General features: G+C 39.2%; 1 protein-coding gene across 6 annotated transcripts in view; it reads left to right on the forward strand.

Annotated features, from left to right (window-relative positions):
• Nucleotides 1-17,147, forward strand: part of ARHGAP24 (Rho GTPase activating protein 24) — a 460,450-nt gene that overhangs the window by 156,112 nt on the left and 287,191 nt on the right. For all 6 annotated transcript variants that reach the window (XM_055588999.1, XM_055588994.1, XM_055588995.1 and 3 more), the window contains exon 3: nt 4,794-4,881. In XM_055588999.1, the coding sequence (XP_055444974.1) occupies nt 4,794-4,881 (88 nt within the window). The remainder of the gene's footprint in view (nt 1-4,793; nt 4,882-17,147) is intronic.

The following is a 17,147-nucleotide window of genomic DNA, read 5'->3' on the forward strand; positions in this document are numbered from 1 at the left end:
GTGATCAAATTAGGCATTTTAATTAAAGGATTTTATTTTACTTATTCAATGACTTAATGAAGTAACTGCAGTAAATGTTTGTCTATTACAATATACCCTGTCCTAAACATTGCCTACTGGTAAATAAACTATTATTTTTACATCACAATTTGTTTGGAAAACTGTCAAAATATAAAACCTGTGTAATATCAAACTTGAACATGAAAATGAAAATTTCAGCCAGAAGTAGTTATTTCTCATCTACGAAAGAGACAACAAAGGATAGCATTACTCTCTCTTTTAATTACCAAGCGAGGTGGATTGGGATTTCATGGAGGGGAATAATTTATGCAGAAAAGTGGCTTGAATTTAACTTATAGGGCACACATACAGTTTAAGATTCTGTATAGAACCTGAAGACATAGAATTAAATGAGTCATATATACATGCATACAAATGTATATGCAATCAGAAATGAATGTTGTATCTTTGTTGAAAGTTAGGTAGTATATTCTAAAGTTGGGCTAAATCACACATTTAATTATTTCACAAAATCATTTCAGTAAGTAAAATCCACTAGTAATCGAAACAACTGATTTTAGTACTCTATATAAACCGCTCTATAATGATCTTAATTACCATGAATATTTCAAAGTCTTAAGTTGTTAAAAAATATTAGAAAGTAAAACGGAATCCATAGGCAAAGGAACATTAGATGTGATGAGAACTAAGATATTTTACTTCCTGAAGGAGGAAAACAAAGGCACTGCCTCCAATACCTCACTTTGTAAAGTACGGACAGGGAGGGACCCTTCTAACCTCTAATTCCCTGGGTTTTAGTTAGACAGTGCTGTCCATTATCACTCCAAGCCCAGATGGAGGGACCAATAAGATGACTATAATTTTCTGTGCTAAACAAGGTAGAATGAAAGTTGTGTAAAGTATTTGAGCTAAATATTGCTTCAAGCTGGGAAAATGGACAATATAATATGGTGCACAGAGTATAGGCTTTTGAATCCCATTGTGCTTTATTTTGAATACTGGTTTTATTGCACTAACAGTACTCATTGACTCAACCATACCCTTTTTTAAAGCATTAACCTTTTGCCATGTGAAGTGCTAGGCTTTGCCGGTAGCTTAAGGTACAAAACATACATTGTTGGGACTTCCCTGGTGGTCCAGTGGTTAAAACTCCACAATGCCAGTGTAGGGAGTATGGGTTTGATCCCTGGTTAGGGAGCCAAGATCCCACACACCTTGAGGATAAAAATAAATATAAGATAAAAATAAGTCAATAAATAAAAAATTTAAAAAGCACATTACATTTGCTCTTTTATAGTTTAATGATGAAGATAGACATTAATCAAATAATTTTACAAATAACATAATTACATACAGTGGTAAATTAGTCTAAGGAACATTCAGGAAGTTATGCAAGTATATTTTATATGTAGTCAGTCTGGAAGATGGGTATAAAACAACAAAGAGAGAAAGAAGTCCTAAGGTAAGTGAGAACACGGTGACATTTATAGAAGGGCAGTTGGCTGGATTATAGAAAGTACTGAAAATGTAAGTGTGGGAAAATTAGTTTGGAGGGGTAGGTGGAGCCAGGCCACCCAGAGCTTTGTTGTTGTTTTCGTTCAGCCTCTAAGTCCTGTCCAGCTCTTTGTGACCTTATGGACAACAGTACCACAGGCTCCTCTGTCCTCCACTCTCTCCTGGACTTGCTCAAATCCATGTCCATTGGGTCAATGATGCTATCTAACCACCTCATCCTCTGCTGCCTCCTTCTCCTTTTGTCTTCAATATTTCTAGCTTCAGGGGCTTTTCCAACCCATGTCTCTTGTGTCTTCTGTATTGACTGGCAGATTCTTTACCACTGCACCAGCTGGAAAGCCCACACGGAACTTTATTTTAAGACAAAGGAAAGCCTTTGGACATTTTTAAGCAAGAAAGTTGCAAGATCAAATTTATGTTTCTATAGAGCACTCTGACCATGTTCAGGAAAAAAAAATAATTAAAAGATGTTTGAGTAGTGTGAGAAATTCAGTGAGGGGGTATTTGACACATTCCAGATAAGAGATATAGTCTCTTGGACTAGGGCGTGGTGGTAGTGAAAGTGAAAGTGAAGTTGCTCAGTCCTGTCCGACTCTTTGCGACCCCATGGACTACAGCCTACCAGGCTTCTCCATCCATGGGATTTTCCAGGCAAGAATACTGGAGTGGGTTGCCATTTCCTTCTTCAGGGGATCTTACCAACCCAGGAATCGAACCCAGGTCTCCTGCATTGCAGACAGACACTTTATTGTCTGAGCCACCAGGGAATAGTAGAGATACCATAGAGATAATGACTCCTCTGGTTCTGGCTTTTGCAACTGATTGGAAGGTGGTCCCAAGTTGTTGTTCAGTCACTAAGTCATGTCCTATTCTTTGCAACCCCTGGGCTGCAGCATGCCAGTTTCCATTGTCCTTCACTATCTCCTAGAGTTTGCTCAAAGACATGTCCATTGAGTTCATGATGCCATTCAACTGTGTCATCCTCTGCTGCCCCTTTCTCCTTTTGCCTTCAGTCTTTCCAAGTCCTTCCAATTAATATTCAGGGTTGACTTCCTTTAGGATTGACTGGTTTAATCTCCTTGAAGTCCAAGGAATTCTCAAGATTCTTCTCCAGCACCACAGTTCAAAAGCATCAATTCTTCAGTGCTCAGCCTTCTTTATGGTCCAGCTCTCACATCCGTACATGACTACAGGAAAAACCATAGCTTTGTCTATACAGACCTTTTAGGGAATATATAAACAGGACCTAAATTAACTGCATTTGAATTTTGCTAAGTTTAGTTGGAGATGCATTTTAAATATCCAAATGGAAATGTCAAATAAGCTCTTGGATACAAAAGTCTAGAGGTCAGATAGTCCTTGATAGAAATATTAATTTGATATTCTTTGGATTCTAGTTGGTTATTCAAGTCATAGGCATGGATGAGATAGCTTAGAGAAAGAGTGTATAAAGTCAGAGGAGAAGGAAGCATTGGATAAATCTCTGGAAAACTCTAACATTTAAAGGCCAGTTATTACCAGCAAAAGAGACTCAGTCAACAGAAAAATAAAAGGAAAACCTGGAGAAACTAAGACAGCAAGGAAATAAAGACATCAAGAAAGAGTAGTTAATAGTGCTGAATGCTCCTAAGGAGTCAAGTTCATGGAGGATTGAAAATTTACCAAGCTACAGTGGATCCATATGAATAAATGGATTCAGTGTAGAGAATTCATTGCTAGGCAAGGGAAAAAAAGTGAAATGAGAACTGGAGGGGAAGGTGGAATCAAAAAAGTAATTTTTAAAATATGTCTCAGTACTGACGGAAATGATCCACTATAGAAAAGAAAATTTAACAGAAAAGAGAGAAGATAATGAAGAGAAGGCTATGGGAGCATTGGCTGTGTTATTGAATGCCTCTGCCTTGGTTTCTGCAGCTATAAAATGGGGATATATAATACTTACCTTATAAAATTTTTCTAACAAATAATATTATGCTGGTTGAATGCTCAGTAAAAGATTTTGGCACACAGAATACATTTACTAAATTGATGCTTAAAAGAGCACCACAGCTCTCTTATCCATTCATCTTCCAATGGACATCTAGGTTGCTTCCATGTCCTAGCTACTGTAAACAGTGCTGCAATGAACATTGGGGTACATGTGTCTCTTTCAATTCTGGTTTCCTCGGTGTGTATGCCCAGCAGTGGGATTGCTGGGTCGTATGGCAGTTCTATTACCAGTTTTTTAAGGAATCTCCACTGTGGTACATACACACAATGGAATATTACTTAGCTATTGAAAAGAATGCATTTGAATCAGTCCTAATGAGGTGTATGAAACTGGAGCCTATTATACAGAGTGAAGTAAGTCAGAAAGAAAAACACCACTACAGTATAATAACACATATATATGGAATTTAGAAAGATGGTAACAATGACACTATATGCGAGATAGCAAGAGATACAGATGTAAAGAACAGACTTTTGGAGTCTGTGGGAGAAGGCGAGGGTGGGATCATTTGAGAGAATAGCATTGAAACATATGTATTATCATATGTGAAATAGATCGCCAGTCCAGGTTCGATGCATGAGACAGGGAGCTCAGGGCTGGTGCATTGGGACGACCCTGAGGGATGGGATGGGGGGGGTGGTTCAGGATGGGGGACACATGTACATCCATGGCTGATTCATGTGAATGTATGGCAAAAAACACTGCTGCTGCTAAGTTGCTTCAGTCGTGTCCAACTCTGGGTAACCCCATAGACAGCAGCCCACCAGGCTCCCCCATTCCTGGGATTCTCCAGGCAAGAATACTGGAGTGGGTTGCCCTTTCCTTCTCCAATGCATGAAAGTGAAAAGTCAAAGTGAAGTCGCTCAGTTGTGTTCGACTCTTAGCGACCCCATGGACTGCAGCCTACAAGGCTCCTCCGTCCATGGGATTTTCCAGGCAAGAGTACTGGAGTGGGGTGCCATTGCCTTCTCAGGCAAAAACCACTACAATATTGTAATTAGCCTCCTATTAAAATAAATAAATTAATTTACAAAAAAAAAGTACTCAGCACCTCACACAGTGTTTTATATCTATGAGGTGCTCAACAAATATTTGTTAAATGTTGAATGTATATGATGCTGTTATGTGATTTTTGATTAGCTGGGAATATAAATGAGTCAGATGCACATCACTAAATACTGGGTTGCAGACACACCTTGGATGTTCACTGGTGATGATGATATTTGCCATCTGATGATGTTGATATTTAGGGCATTTGTGTTCACAGGGTACAATTTTCCTGCCTGGAAATAAAGTGCTTGAACATCCCTGCAATGAAGAGAGCCCAGGGAAGTTTCTTTTTGAAGTAGTTCCAGGTAAGATATTTTTCTGCTTTGATTCAAGAATTGCTGTTCCATGTTGGTAAAGACAGGTCAGACAGCCTTTATTCTTCTCAAGTGAACATTCATTTGAAGAGGCAAGTGTCAAATTTGGTTGGTATTCACACAGAGACTAATGATTCCAGGTTTGTACACTGGTACAAATGAACACACCTATGCACATGCATTTGCCCACATGACTACTGGATTTCCATTTGTCCATGAGACTGCAGAGTGGACCAGAAGGCATGATACAGCCTTCCTATGGGGACTACTGGGGCAAAGGTGACTCTACAGCTCTCTTGCAGTATAAGATTTGACCAGGTGTTCCAGGTAGAATGCCTTGCCTAGCTGATTCAGCGTCAGGTTCCCTCACAAAATTTCATCTTTAAGGAGCATCGGCTATAAAATCAAAACAGAACAAAAGCCGTCCTTCAATGACTGACAAAGGATCAGTCACACCAGTTTTGCTCACAACCAACCACTTCCACATGTTTGGCTTAGAGCATTTGAGGACATCTCTGCCAAGTGATCAGATCCTGGAGTTCCATGTCTTCAGTCTTCAACATCTGTTCACTTTTCATTTTTTTTCTTTTAGTCATTTGCATCCACCCCTCTCAGAATACCTCATCTGCACTTAAGTCTTTGAGTCACCCAGCAACACTTTCTTCAAGGTCATGATCTACTTCCTTGGTCAGTTCCTTAGCCCTTTTTTAACTCTTGTTGTAAGAAAAAGGGAGTTAGGAATGTGGCTTTTATATCTTTGATTCTGACTGAGCCAGTTGATGCGATATCAACATGGATTTCATCACAGCTTAGGGTGAGTGTGAATTTATTTGTGTGACTAATATATAATGCATATCAATAATGCTGGTGCAGAGGCAGTCAGTAAAACATTTTCCCCAGATTTGTAAATGCTGGGAATCTAAAATACAAAAGCATATTTTCCTCCCTCAGTGAAAACAGCTGTAGGTCTGAGTTCATCTGGCTCACAGTGGAATCCATGACTAAATGTTAATTAATGCAGCTCAAGTGCAGAAAGGTTAGTCAGATGCATTGTGTTACTTGTTTCCCCTCAGGGAAAACATATTGTAAGAAACCTGAACCTTGTTTGCTCTATTAAAATCTTGTTATACTTACTTCTTAGTGGAATACCCTATATGGAACCAAATTCCAGATGTTGCAAAGTCTTTGAAGTATCAGTAGAGGAAATTTCACTATTTATTCTCAAACATTAGGCCTGTTAGCGTTGAAATGAGCATGGTATTAAACTGGCAGCTCTGATTCTTCATCTCCGATAATACTAAAGGTCTACTTTCTCATGCAGTCTCCCATTTGTGTAGAGATTGCACTTTTTGGTGAAGATGTTCTCACCTACACTGTTCTAGAAAGAGCTGTGTCTTCAAACCCAGAAAGTCACAAAACCTCCTTTCCAAGGTTGCAATTCTAGGGTATGTGTTTCATGTGCAACACGTAAGACAGAATGGCTTTTAATGAGCAAAGCTTAAGGAGTTTAAGACTGTGTGCTGTGGAATCTGAAAGCTGTCATTTCAAAAAAGTAATGTTTTTCAGGGAAGTTCAGGGTGGCTGCAGTAGTTATGGAAATAAACATACTATGCCCATAGCTCATTTGAAAAGATGCTTCCTGAATAATTAATGCAATATGAAGTAGCTTCTAAATTAGGTTTAATAATTCTGAATCATCTTTGGCAGTAACAAGAGACTTGTGCCAAATGCTTCTTTAAAGAAAGAGCTGAAAAAATACTATGGCTGCATTGGGAATCCAGTGTATGTGCCATTAGTCTTGGTCATAAGAGCTTTTGGGTATGTCCCTACATTAGGATGGAATTTCCAGGCAAATGCTTCCGTACATGTATTGGAATGGAGGGATCTGTATCACATGATTTTAACCAGTTTTTGCAAAAATCAAGATTGCTTAAAGATAGCAGGGCATTTGGTTTATCTTTGTAAGTTAGAATAACAAGATACTATTTTCTAATTATTCCAGCTGTGTGACAGTTTGATGTGGGGAATCTGGAAAGCTGCAAGAGTGTTTTCATTTGTCAGAAAATACAGGAGACGGGAAGGAGTGGAGAAATGTGATCAATGTCTTATATAGAATCTTCTGCAGGACTGCCTGTCTGCAGATCCTCATAACACATACTTATTCTACACTGGCTTTCTCTGTGGAATTCTCTCGATCACCACTTCTGAAAATTCATCCTGCAAATGATACTTACATATCCAGCACAATTCTGTCTTTATGGACAAATGTCTTAAGCCCAACTACCCAAGTTACAGTCAATGAATAGGATTAAATGCTTTAATCATACCTGCTTGTAATGATTTTCAGTAAAAATGGCAAATACCTCCAGAAAGCTCTGCCAAATATTCTAGCACTATATACATACACACACATTTGTGTATGAATGTCTGTGTAAAATTGTGTGTACACACACACACATATATACACATGTATATCTATATATATAAAATAAAACATGCATATTTATATTATTTATATACCATCAGCACCTATAAAGTTATGCCTTTATAATTTATCAATATATATTATGTAGGTCAGAGTTTTGTTTCGTTTCATTTTTGTTTTTGCATTAGTCTGAAGTGTCCTGTGGAATTAAATAATAATCATGTGTAACTCTGAGAGAAAAAAAAGATTTTTCAACAGAATTAAGACTTTCAGGTTTTTGTATAGTATTTAATTACATTTGTTTTGTATTGCATTTCTATGCAGATTTTAGACTTCTATAAAAAGTCTATGTGAAAAAAAAACTATCATAATTTAGGGTTAATTTCTTATAGACTACTATCCCATGAAATGAATTGTCTCTCTGAATTATGTCATGATTTATAGCATTTTGCTCCAATTGTTTCCTATTTATCTGCTTGCTACTCAAAAAGGAGACATTAGCCAAATTGGCAAATTTGAAGACTTTGCTGACAGACATGCCAAATTGTAGGCTGGAGTGAACTTTTATAGCCAAGTGCTAAGCTTTGGGGAAATGTGGTTGAGAAAGGAATGCTGGCAGACTTTCGTGTATAGTACTTGAAGAAAGAAAATGCAGTTGGTTTCATTGCTTCTCCAAATGTGTTCTGTGCATGTTTCCCTTGTGATGTTAAAACAAAATAAACAGAGTAATTGATGGAATGATGATGTCTTTGCTTAGAAGAATATTCTGCCAGAGGGAGAAAAAGGAGTAGTAATTCAGAGACAGGTAAAAAGAGACGAGGAAGTAGGTACTTTATCTAGTTAAAGAACCACAGCTTTCTTCTCATTACCGTATCCCTAACACCTGGAAGTGTAACGCAAGGTGCCGAGTTCTTACTGAAGTGTATATATTTACCAGGTTTATGGAGGAAACGAAGTGTATGCATTTACCAGATTTATGGAGGAAACTCAAGCATATGAAATGGGTTTACTGTTGGCAGTAACTACTTGCCGTGGCTGTGTTGAAGGCTTACTTCCTGCTGTGTGGAATCGTTGCATCTCCTGGTGCAGCAAAGACCTCTTTATGGCTCTAGGGCCCGAAGTGGAGGGAAGCTCCTCAGATCCTGTTTCTTACTCCTCTGCCTTCCTCTCTGGTAAAGATACCAAGAGAAAGATGGAAGACGATAGAGATCTTCCTCCAGAGAAGCTACCCCTGTGGTGTAGCCTCTCAACACTGACTGGATACTACTTGCATGCTAAGTTGCTTCAGACATTTCTGACTCTGCAACCCTATGGGCTGTAGCCCACCAGGCTCCTCTGTCCACGAGATTCTCCAGGTAAGAATACTGGAGTGGGTTGCCATTTCCTTCTCCTGGGGATCTTCCTGACTCAGGGATGGAAACTGCTTCCCTTAGGTCTCCTGCATTGGCAGGCGGGTTCTCTATCACTAGCGTCACCTAGGAAACCCTAACGGCTGTTTCATCCCACTTCAAATGCTGCATCTCTCGTTTGATGCATGTGTAGATTATGTAATGTCCCTAGAATTGGAAAGGCACGTCGTGTGGTAGGAGCCTCCACCTTGAGCATGGTCCTGGTGGCATAGCAACAAAATGGCTTAAAGGCCAGCTGATTTCGTTGAACTTATTTGGTGACCCGGAAACTCACGTATCCTGATCTGCCAAGAAAGGGTAATGAAAACTGCTTCCCTCAGTACTTCCATCTCGCCCCATTCCCCATGAAGCATGAGCGTCATACCCAGCAGTTCAGTGGTTTCATGCCTCATGAGAGTCTTCAACTTGGAGAAGGGCTGGGTGGCAGTTCTAGCTTCAAAACTGATGACCTACTCGCTTCTGCTTCCCTGACTTGTTCTGATGGTTGAGAGAAATTCTTTCCCTTCTCCTCAAAAAAATCGTGTTTGGCTTGAAAACCGTTATATCCAAGTGGCACTGTTTGGCTTGAAAACCATTATATCCAAGTGGCACATCCTCTTTTCTAGTCTTTCTCTGGTAACACAGGGGCAGGGAGATGGCATTTGGGTTCCTTCTCTGAAATGCATTTTCTCCTACAGGGACGCCCTACAGGTAAGTGGCCAGGCATAACTTCCACTGATTTTTGTTTTAACTTAAGGTTTTAGCACTTTTGTCTTCAGATTTAGATCGTAGCAATTTCAGGATAATGGAACGATAACTTTTTGTCTATCTATAATCTTACATTGAATTCCAAATAAACACATGGATGAAGAGTTATGTTGGGACGTTTACTGGGGGTTCTCTCTGGAGATACTCCAAGGACGTGAGGAAGGCAGGATCCGGCAGAAGCGGCAGCTGGCCTGCTGCGCCGCAGCACCTGAGGTCTCAGCGGATGCTCTGGGGAACTCTGAAGCTTGGACACTTCTTAGAGTCCCTCTAACCTTAACCTGAGTTTCCAAGCCTTTGTTTCCTGGCATCAGCTAATAAAGTCATTCACTGCGGGAAGATGAGACAAATAAACCCAGGTGAAGCAGTTCTGCATTACAATGGAGAAATTTTCCATGAGGGTCTCTGAGAGCTACAGCAGCCAATGTAACAACCTCTAGAATCTAGACAAAGCATCACAGTATATCCATTAGAGTATCTATAGCTTTTTTGTATCCGGCTTTCTGTATCCCAGACATGTTACAGGCTTTTTTATTTTGGTTTGTTTTGTCCTTCTTTTTTTATTGCACACTTTTTAAATGTATCAATTAACCCTCACTACATTATTGTTTAATCCTCAACTCTATTATTATATCCATTTCCAGATCAAGAAACTGAGGAACAGAGAAGTAGTTTGATCAAGGTCAAATAACTAACACTAGCTAGTAAATGTATGTGTGTGTGTGTATATATATATATATAATTTATTACTGATTTTATATATATATTTTGGCTTAACATATGAGATAGAGTATTCGAGGCTGGGGCCTAGTTTTTGAAATAATGAACTTGTGAACTCTTTTTATTAGTAGTCAGTGAAGTGGATAGACTTGTATCTCTTAGCTTAAGGATGAGAATTTGGGCACTTGAAGTAAGAATAGGTTTTTTCATTTACAGGCAACTATTTTTATACATAAGCCTATCAGAAAAATGTTTTTGTTGTTGTGTTCAGTAGCTAAGTCATATCCCACTCTTTGCAACCCTATGAACTGCAGCACACCAGGCTTCCCTGTCCTTCACCATCTCCATGAGTTTGCTCAAACTTAAGTCCATTGAGTCAGTGATGCTATCCAACCATCTCATCCTCTGTCGCCCCCTTTTCCTCTTGCCCTGTCTTTCCCAGCATCAGGGTCTTTTCCAACGAGTTGACTCTTTGCATCAGGTAGCCAAAATTTTGGAGCTTCAGCTTCAGCATCAAATATTCCAGGGAATATTCAGGGTTGATGTCCTTTAGGATTGACTGGCTTGATCTTCTTGCTATCCAAGTGACTCTCAAGAGCCTTCTCCAGCACCACAGTTCGAAAGCATCCATTCTTCGGTGCTCAGCCTTCTTTATGATCCAGCTCTCATAGCCATACATGATACTGGAAAGACCATAGCTTTAACTATATGCACCTTTGTTGGCAAAGTGATGTCTCTGCTTTTTAATACACTGTCTAGGTTGGTCATAGCTTTTCTTCCAAGGAGCATCTTGGGTAAAGATGTTGACTTAAAGTTAGAAGGCCACAATTCTACTCTAATGAAAAAAAGGGAAGAAAACCACACTTGTCTGCAGTGCCCTTTCATGTATATAAATAACTGTATCAAAGGAAAAATCTGGACCTGTAATTTTTTCCTTCAGAAAATTGTTACACACTGGGGTTCAATACTGTCCGTGACAGAACTCACACTGCTAAAATTGTTCTCACTTCTTCACTAGACCCCTCCACACCCTGGCCAAGTTATCATCCACTGTCTAGGCACTGATAAGCAGACCTACTACTGTTCCTTTATTGGGAATCAGTCCAGTGACCTGCACAGTGTTGTCCAAGCAGAGACTCATTACAAGTTTTAAGGGCAATTACCAATATTGCAGATTTCCAAAGCCCAGTCTCAACCCAGTGCTCCAAATCAATAATGACTAAAACTTGGAGGTTTTCCTCTTTCGTCCTTCCCACAGAAAGAAAAAAGAAGAGGTGAACAGAGGAGAAAGCGGGGTGAAAGATGAGAGCCAACTATGGGAACAAAGAAAAAAAGAGAAAATTTGAAGGGTAATTGAAGTGATTTTTGTCTGCCTGGAAATGAAATTAATCCTTCAACAAAAGAGAAAGTGTCATTTAATCTCACCTTTAACCAGGAATATATTAATTATTAAATATCCTTAGATAATTACATACTACTTATCTAAATTTTAAGGAAAAATATTTCCATTTTAACTCTTTTCCAGAAGGATTTTCAAGGGCTAATTGAAAAGTTAGACAATATGGATGCCTAGAGAGTCCAATAAATGAATTACGGATCTTCTTACTTAAAAAAAAAAAAAAAAGTGTTTACCTACCACAATTGCAAACACTTTAGGGGGTTTCAGAGAGTCCCTGAAACCCAATGTGGATTCCAGCTTTAGAGCTGTACCTTAAATTTAGGGACCTGAGATGTTATTGATCTTTATCTCTGTCTCTATATTTAGGTATTTGTCTCTATGTTCTATACATCATCTATTTCATCTAAACAGGTATTGCATAAACATTACAATTTTTTCCTATTATTTGTAACTATGTAGGGTACAAATATGGGGTAGTATCAGTGTTTCACTTTTACCACCCTGATTCACTTGTGAGTTTTTCCCTCCCTGGTTCTATGATTGTATAGCTCTACAGACCTGTTTTATGTATTTACCAAAAAAAAAAAAAAACTTTCTTCTAGATAGAACATTTCATGGCTCTGGAGGCTATAAAATTTTTAATTTACCAAAATGTGAACTATTTAGGCGTTCAGTGCAGCTGTGCTGTATAGCTGTGCTATGGCCATCTGAGAAATAGATAATTCTGAGAGATATCCATGGGTGTCTCTGAGAGAGAAAAAAGTGTAGCCGGTTTTTTGAGTTTTTGAGATAATTATGTGACATCAGTGAGGAAAGTTTTTCATCCATGTCTGTTTTGCAACTCCTGCTAGGGTGATCAAATAATGCTATTGGATAAATTAATTTGCCATCATTCTAAATGTAAACCAGTATTTAGCATCTACTTTATATGAAAATGTGGAGATATTTAAATAGTATTTTAGTATAGAAATTGGTTATTTTCTTGATTACTGGTTAAATATGCTGCTAAGGCATTTAATTTACAACACTCCCTTTATTTTATCCCTTTTGTGTTAGTACTGTAAGTTGAAATCCATGTAATTAAATTTGTTACCCAAAGGCAAATATGACAATCTCTTTTTTTGTCTGCCTAAGTCTGTAGGCAGCCCTGAAGCTTGTATTTTTTTTTTCCCCTTTGCTTGGTTAATGTGTGCAAATCATTTTAGGAATGTGAGTAGGAACTGTTTATGGTATGAAAACATATTTCTGTATACACAAGTAGTTCTGAACATGACTTAAATAAATGCATTGAAAATCAGCATGCTTTAACTACTGTCTATTCTTCTATTTAAAAAAATGTATTTGAGATGTTTGCTTCAAAATTCCCTTCCTACTTAGAATGCTTTAAAATATACATTTAAAAGAGGCCATTAAAATAACACAAGGGGCATTTTAAAATGTTTGTGATTTCTTGCGATTCCAGCTACTCCCCTGTCAACCAAAAGACATTTGGAGCACTTTATAAACCGATCTTAAGATCCACTTATGAGAAGTGTCCACATGAGGAGGATTGTCTGACAGCGTTTGTAGACGTGTTGACCTACTCACATTTAATTCCTTCCTTCATTTTATATCCTACTTCAAGGGTCAGAAAACATTTTCCAGAAAGAACAAGAAAGCAAGTATTTTAGGCTTTGCTGGCCATGAAGTCTCTGTTAGAACCATTCAACTCTGCCATTGTAGCATAAACAAATGGTATGGCTGTGTTCCAACAAAACTTAATTGGGCTTCCCTGGTGGTCCAGTGGTTAAGAATTTGCCTCGCAAAGCAAAGGACACCTGTTCAGTCCCTGGTCCAGGAAGATTTCCCCATGATGTGAGGTGACTGAGCCCACTTACCTAAAGCATGTGCTCCACAAACCCCTTGATGAGAAGGCCTGGCACTGCAACTAGAGAGTAGCCCCCTCTCACCAAAACTAGAGAAAGTCTTTGCACAGCAATGAAGATCCAATGTAGTAAAAAAAAAAAAAAAAAAACTTTAGTAATGAATACCAAAATTTGGATTTTATATAATTTTCAAATATCAAGAAGTGTTATCTTCTTTGGATTTTTGTTCTCTAATCAGTTAAAAATGTTGACAGTGAGCCAGATTTGGCCCATGGGCCATAACTAGCCAACTCTTGTGCTAGATTAAAAACAGCAAACCTATGAAAAGGAGCAGGAAGATACTATTATAAATCACTAATCCCCACTGGTGCCACCAGAGCCAAAATTAGAACTCTGGGACAGCCTGTCTCCCCAGGCCATGGCATTAGCCACTGCTTCAACATCATGATTCAGGAGCTTTTTGCCAATATTTTTATTTAGAAGCTCCATCTTGGAATAATGTCTTTTTTCTCCCCCCACCAATCATGATGAATCTAAAATGTTTTAGCGACCAAACTGAAATTCTCACTTTAAATTCTGTCTTAGGTCCTTCAGAACTCTACAATCTGACCAGAGCTGAAATCTGTGATGTGCTTTTGAAGCAGTGAATACCATTAATAGGAGATTGGGTGTGCCTAGCATGAAAAACATTCCCCATACTTTGTTCAGCCCACACACATTTGGGGTGATATTCACTAGTATTCTGAGATGGAAGCATCCCTTGAAAGATGAAATAAACATGATGTTTCTCCTAAATCCTCCTCTTCACAATGTACATTAGCGTCTTAAAGCTATAAGTGTGTGTGCTGTGCTTAGTCGCACAGTTGTGTCCAACTCTTTGCAACCCATGGCCTGTAGCCCACCAGGCTCCTTTGTTCTTGGGGATTCTGTAGGCAAGAATACTGGAGTGGGTATCCTATCCCTTCTCCAGAGGGTCTTCCCGGCCCAGGAATTGAACCAATGTTTCCTGCATTGCACAGAGATTCTTTACCAACTGAGTTATCAGGGAAGCCCTTGTCAATCCTAGCAGAAATCAATCCTGAATATTTATTAGAATGACTGATGCTGAAACAGAAGTTCCAGTACTTTGGTCACCTGGTGCAAAGAGCCAACTCATTGTCAAGGCCCCTGATGCTGGGAAAGATTGAAGGCAGGAGGACAGCAGAGGATGAGATGGTTGGATGGCATCATTGACTCAATGGACATGGGTTTGAACAAGCTCCAGGGGAGGGTGAAGGACAGGGAAGCCTGGCATACTGCAATCCATAGGGCTGCAAAGGGTTTGGTCGTATGTTAGGGCTCTGAACAAGGGTCTCCTAATCTTGATGAGCCTCTCTGGTTTGTTTAATCTTGCCTTAGGTGGTTTCTTGGCTGTTCCTCCCTTGATTAGCAAGGGCTTGTTTGATTGTTTTAATTTGCCCTTTGGAATTCAAGGAAGGTTGTGGAGGCTAGAACCTTGCCTATAAGAAACGAAGGACAAAAAAGACCTCTGTGCCTGGAAGCCCCACAGGGCCCTGTGTGTTTTCACCCCACCTGTCATTTATGAGCATATCTCTACTACTATCCCACCAGTTTCCCTTTAACGTCAGTGTGAGAAACACTCCCATAATTTTTAGAGCTTATGTTTACTGAATTATGAATCAGTCCCTGTACTCATGTATGTCAGGTTTTAAATACAACAGTTCATTTAATATAAATACAATTGTGATAGATGTCATTCCCTAACTGCTCAACAGTGGTACAAATTCACATTCCTAATAAATGCTACAACTGGGCTTCATACTCAACTGAGCCCACAAAACCACCACATGCTGCAGCTTTCTTGTACTAATGAGAATATGAATAGATTTATTTTAGGGCTTCCCAGGTGGCTCAGTGGCAAAGAACCTATCTGCCAATGCAGGAGCTACAAAGACACACAGATTTGATCCCTGGGTCAGGAAAATCCCCTGGAGAAGGAAATGGCAACCCCTTGCACTCTTCTTGCCTGGGAAGTCCCAAGGACAGAGGAGCCTGGCAGGCTGCAGTCCTTGGGGTCACAAAGAGTCGGACACGACCGAGCACCTGAGCACACACACATACTAGCTCCCACAGAGCCAGGTATCCAAAAGTTAGGGAAAAAAAGGACGACAAATGAAGAAATGAGGTTAGGGATTTCAGAGTTAGTGTAATCTGCATCTCCTTCTTCTCTCCATGTGACTCATGTTTCTTTTTTTTTTTTTTTCTTTTTTTAAATTTTATTTTATTTTTAAACTTTACATAACTGTATTAGTTTTGCCAAATATCAAAATGAATCTGCCACAGGTATACATGTGTTCCCCATCCTGAACCCTCCTCCCTCCTCCCTCCCCATTCCATCCCTCTGGGTCGTCCCAGTGCACCAGCCCCAAGCATCCAGTATCGTGCATCGAACCTGGACTGACAACTCGTTTCATACATGATATTTTATGTGTTTCAATGCCATTCTCCCAAATCTTCCCACCCTCGCCCTCTCTCACAGAGTCCATAAGACTGTTCTATACATAAGTGTCTCTTTTGCTGTCTCGTACACAGGGTTATTGTTACCATCTTTCTAAATTCCATATATATGCGTTAGTATATTGTATTGGTGTTTTTCTTTCTGGCTTACTTCACTCTGTATAATAGGCTCCAGTTGGGACTCATGTTTCTTGTGTTATCTGTAGTCTCTTCCTTCTCCATCAGATGTGATATTTTTTAAAAAATATAACTATTTTTAATTTTTTAAGTGGAGTACAATTGCTTTACAATGTTGCTTTAGTTTCTGCCTTATAACAAAGTGAATCAGCTGTATGTATACATATATCCCCTTCCTCTTGGACCTCCCCAGCCCCATCCCACCACTCTAGGCCATCACAGAACACCGAGCTGAGCTCCCTGTATTACGCTCCAGCTCCCCACTGGCTATCTGTTTTACACATGGTGGTGTATATATGTCAACGCTACTCTCCCAATTTGCCCCACCCTCCCCTTCTCCTCCATATGTCCAGTCTCTATGTCTGAGTCTCTATTTCAGCCCTGAAACATAGGTTCATCTGTACCATTTTTCTAGATTTCATATATATGTGTTAAAAAAACAAACAATATTTGTTTTCTTCTTTATGACTTACTTCACTTGTAGTATACGCTCAATGCATGTTCACTGAATTATTGAATAGACTAGACCTCAGTTTTATCATTCAGAGAATGATTTCATTGGATTTCATTGGATTAGCTAAAATGAAAAGAACCTTGCTGCTCTGAGGTATTTAATTTCATCACCGTTCTTTGTCTCTATGCCTTAGGAGACTGGAGACTGAAGAAGTTCTTTAACTCCACCGACTCTATGCTCTTTAAAAGCAGTCTGCATTGTCTCTCCCTTCAGTCCATCATAACTACTCAACACCAATCGTGTCATTTAGTATTTCCATGATAGAAGCTGTTGATGAACAAGTTATCTGCTGGGATAAATGTGATCCCTTCCCCCTCATTGTTCTCTGTGACCTGTTATGTCCTCGCAGGCTGTTTGAGTTCACCTGTCTTTTTTTATCCAATAATCATAAAGGCCTTTGCAACCCAATCAAGCTCAGAAAACAGACAGTACAGGGCTAAAGGAACTTCAGTGGCTGTTACTAGGAAAAGAGGATTTGTCCTCTTTT

The sequence above is a fragment of the Bubalus kerabau genome, chromosome 7 (assembly GCF_029407905.1).
Source record: "Bubalus kerabau isolate K-KA32 ecotype Philippines breed swamp buffalo chromosome 7, PCC_UOA_SB_1v2, whole genome shotgun sequence".
Classification (NCBI taxonomy): Eukaryota; Metazoa; Chordata; class Mammalia; order Artiodactyla; family Bovidae; genus Bubalus; species Bubalus kerabau.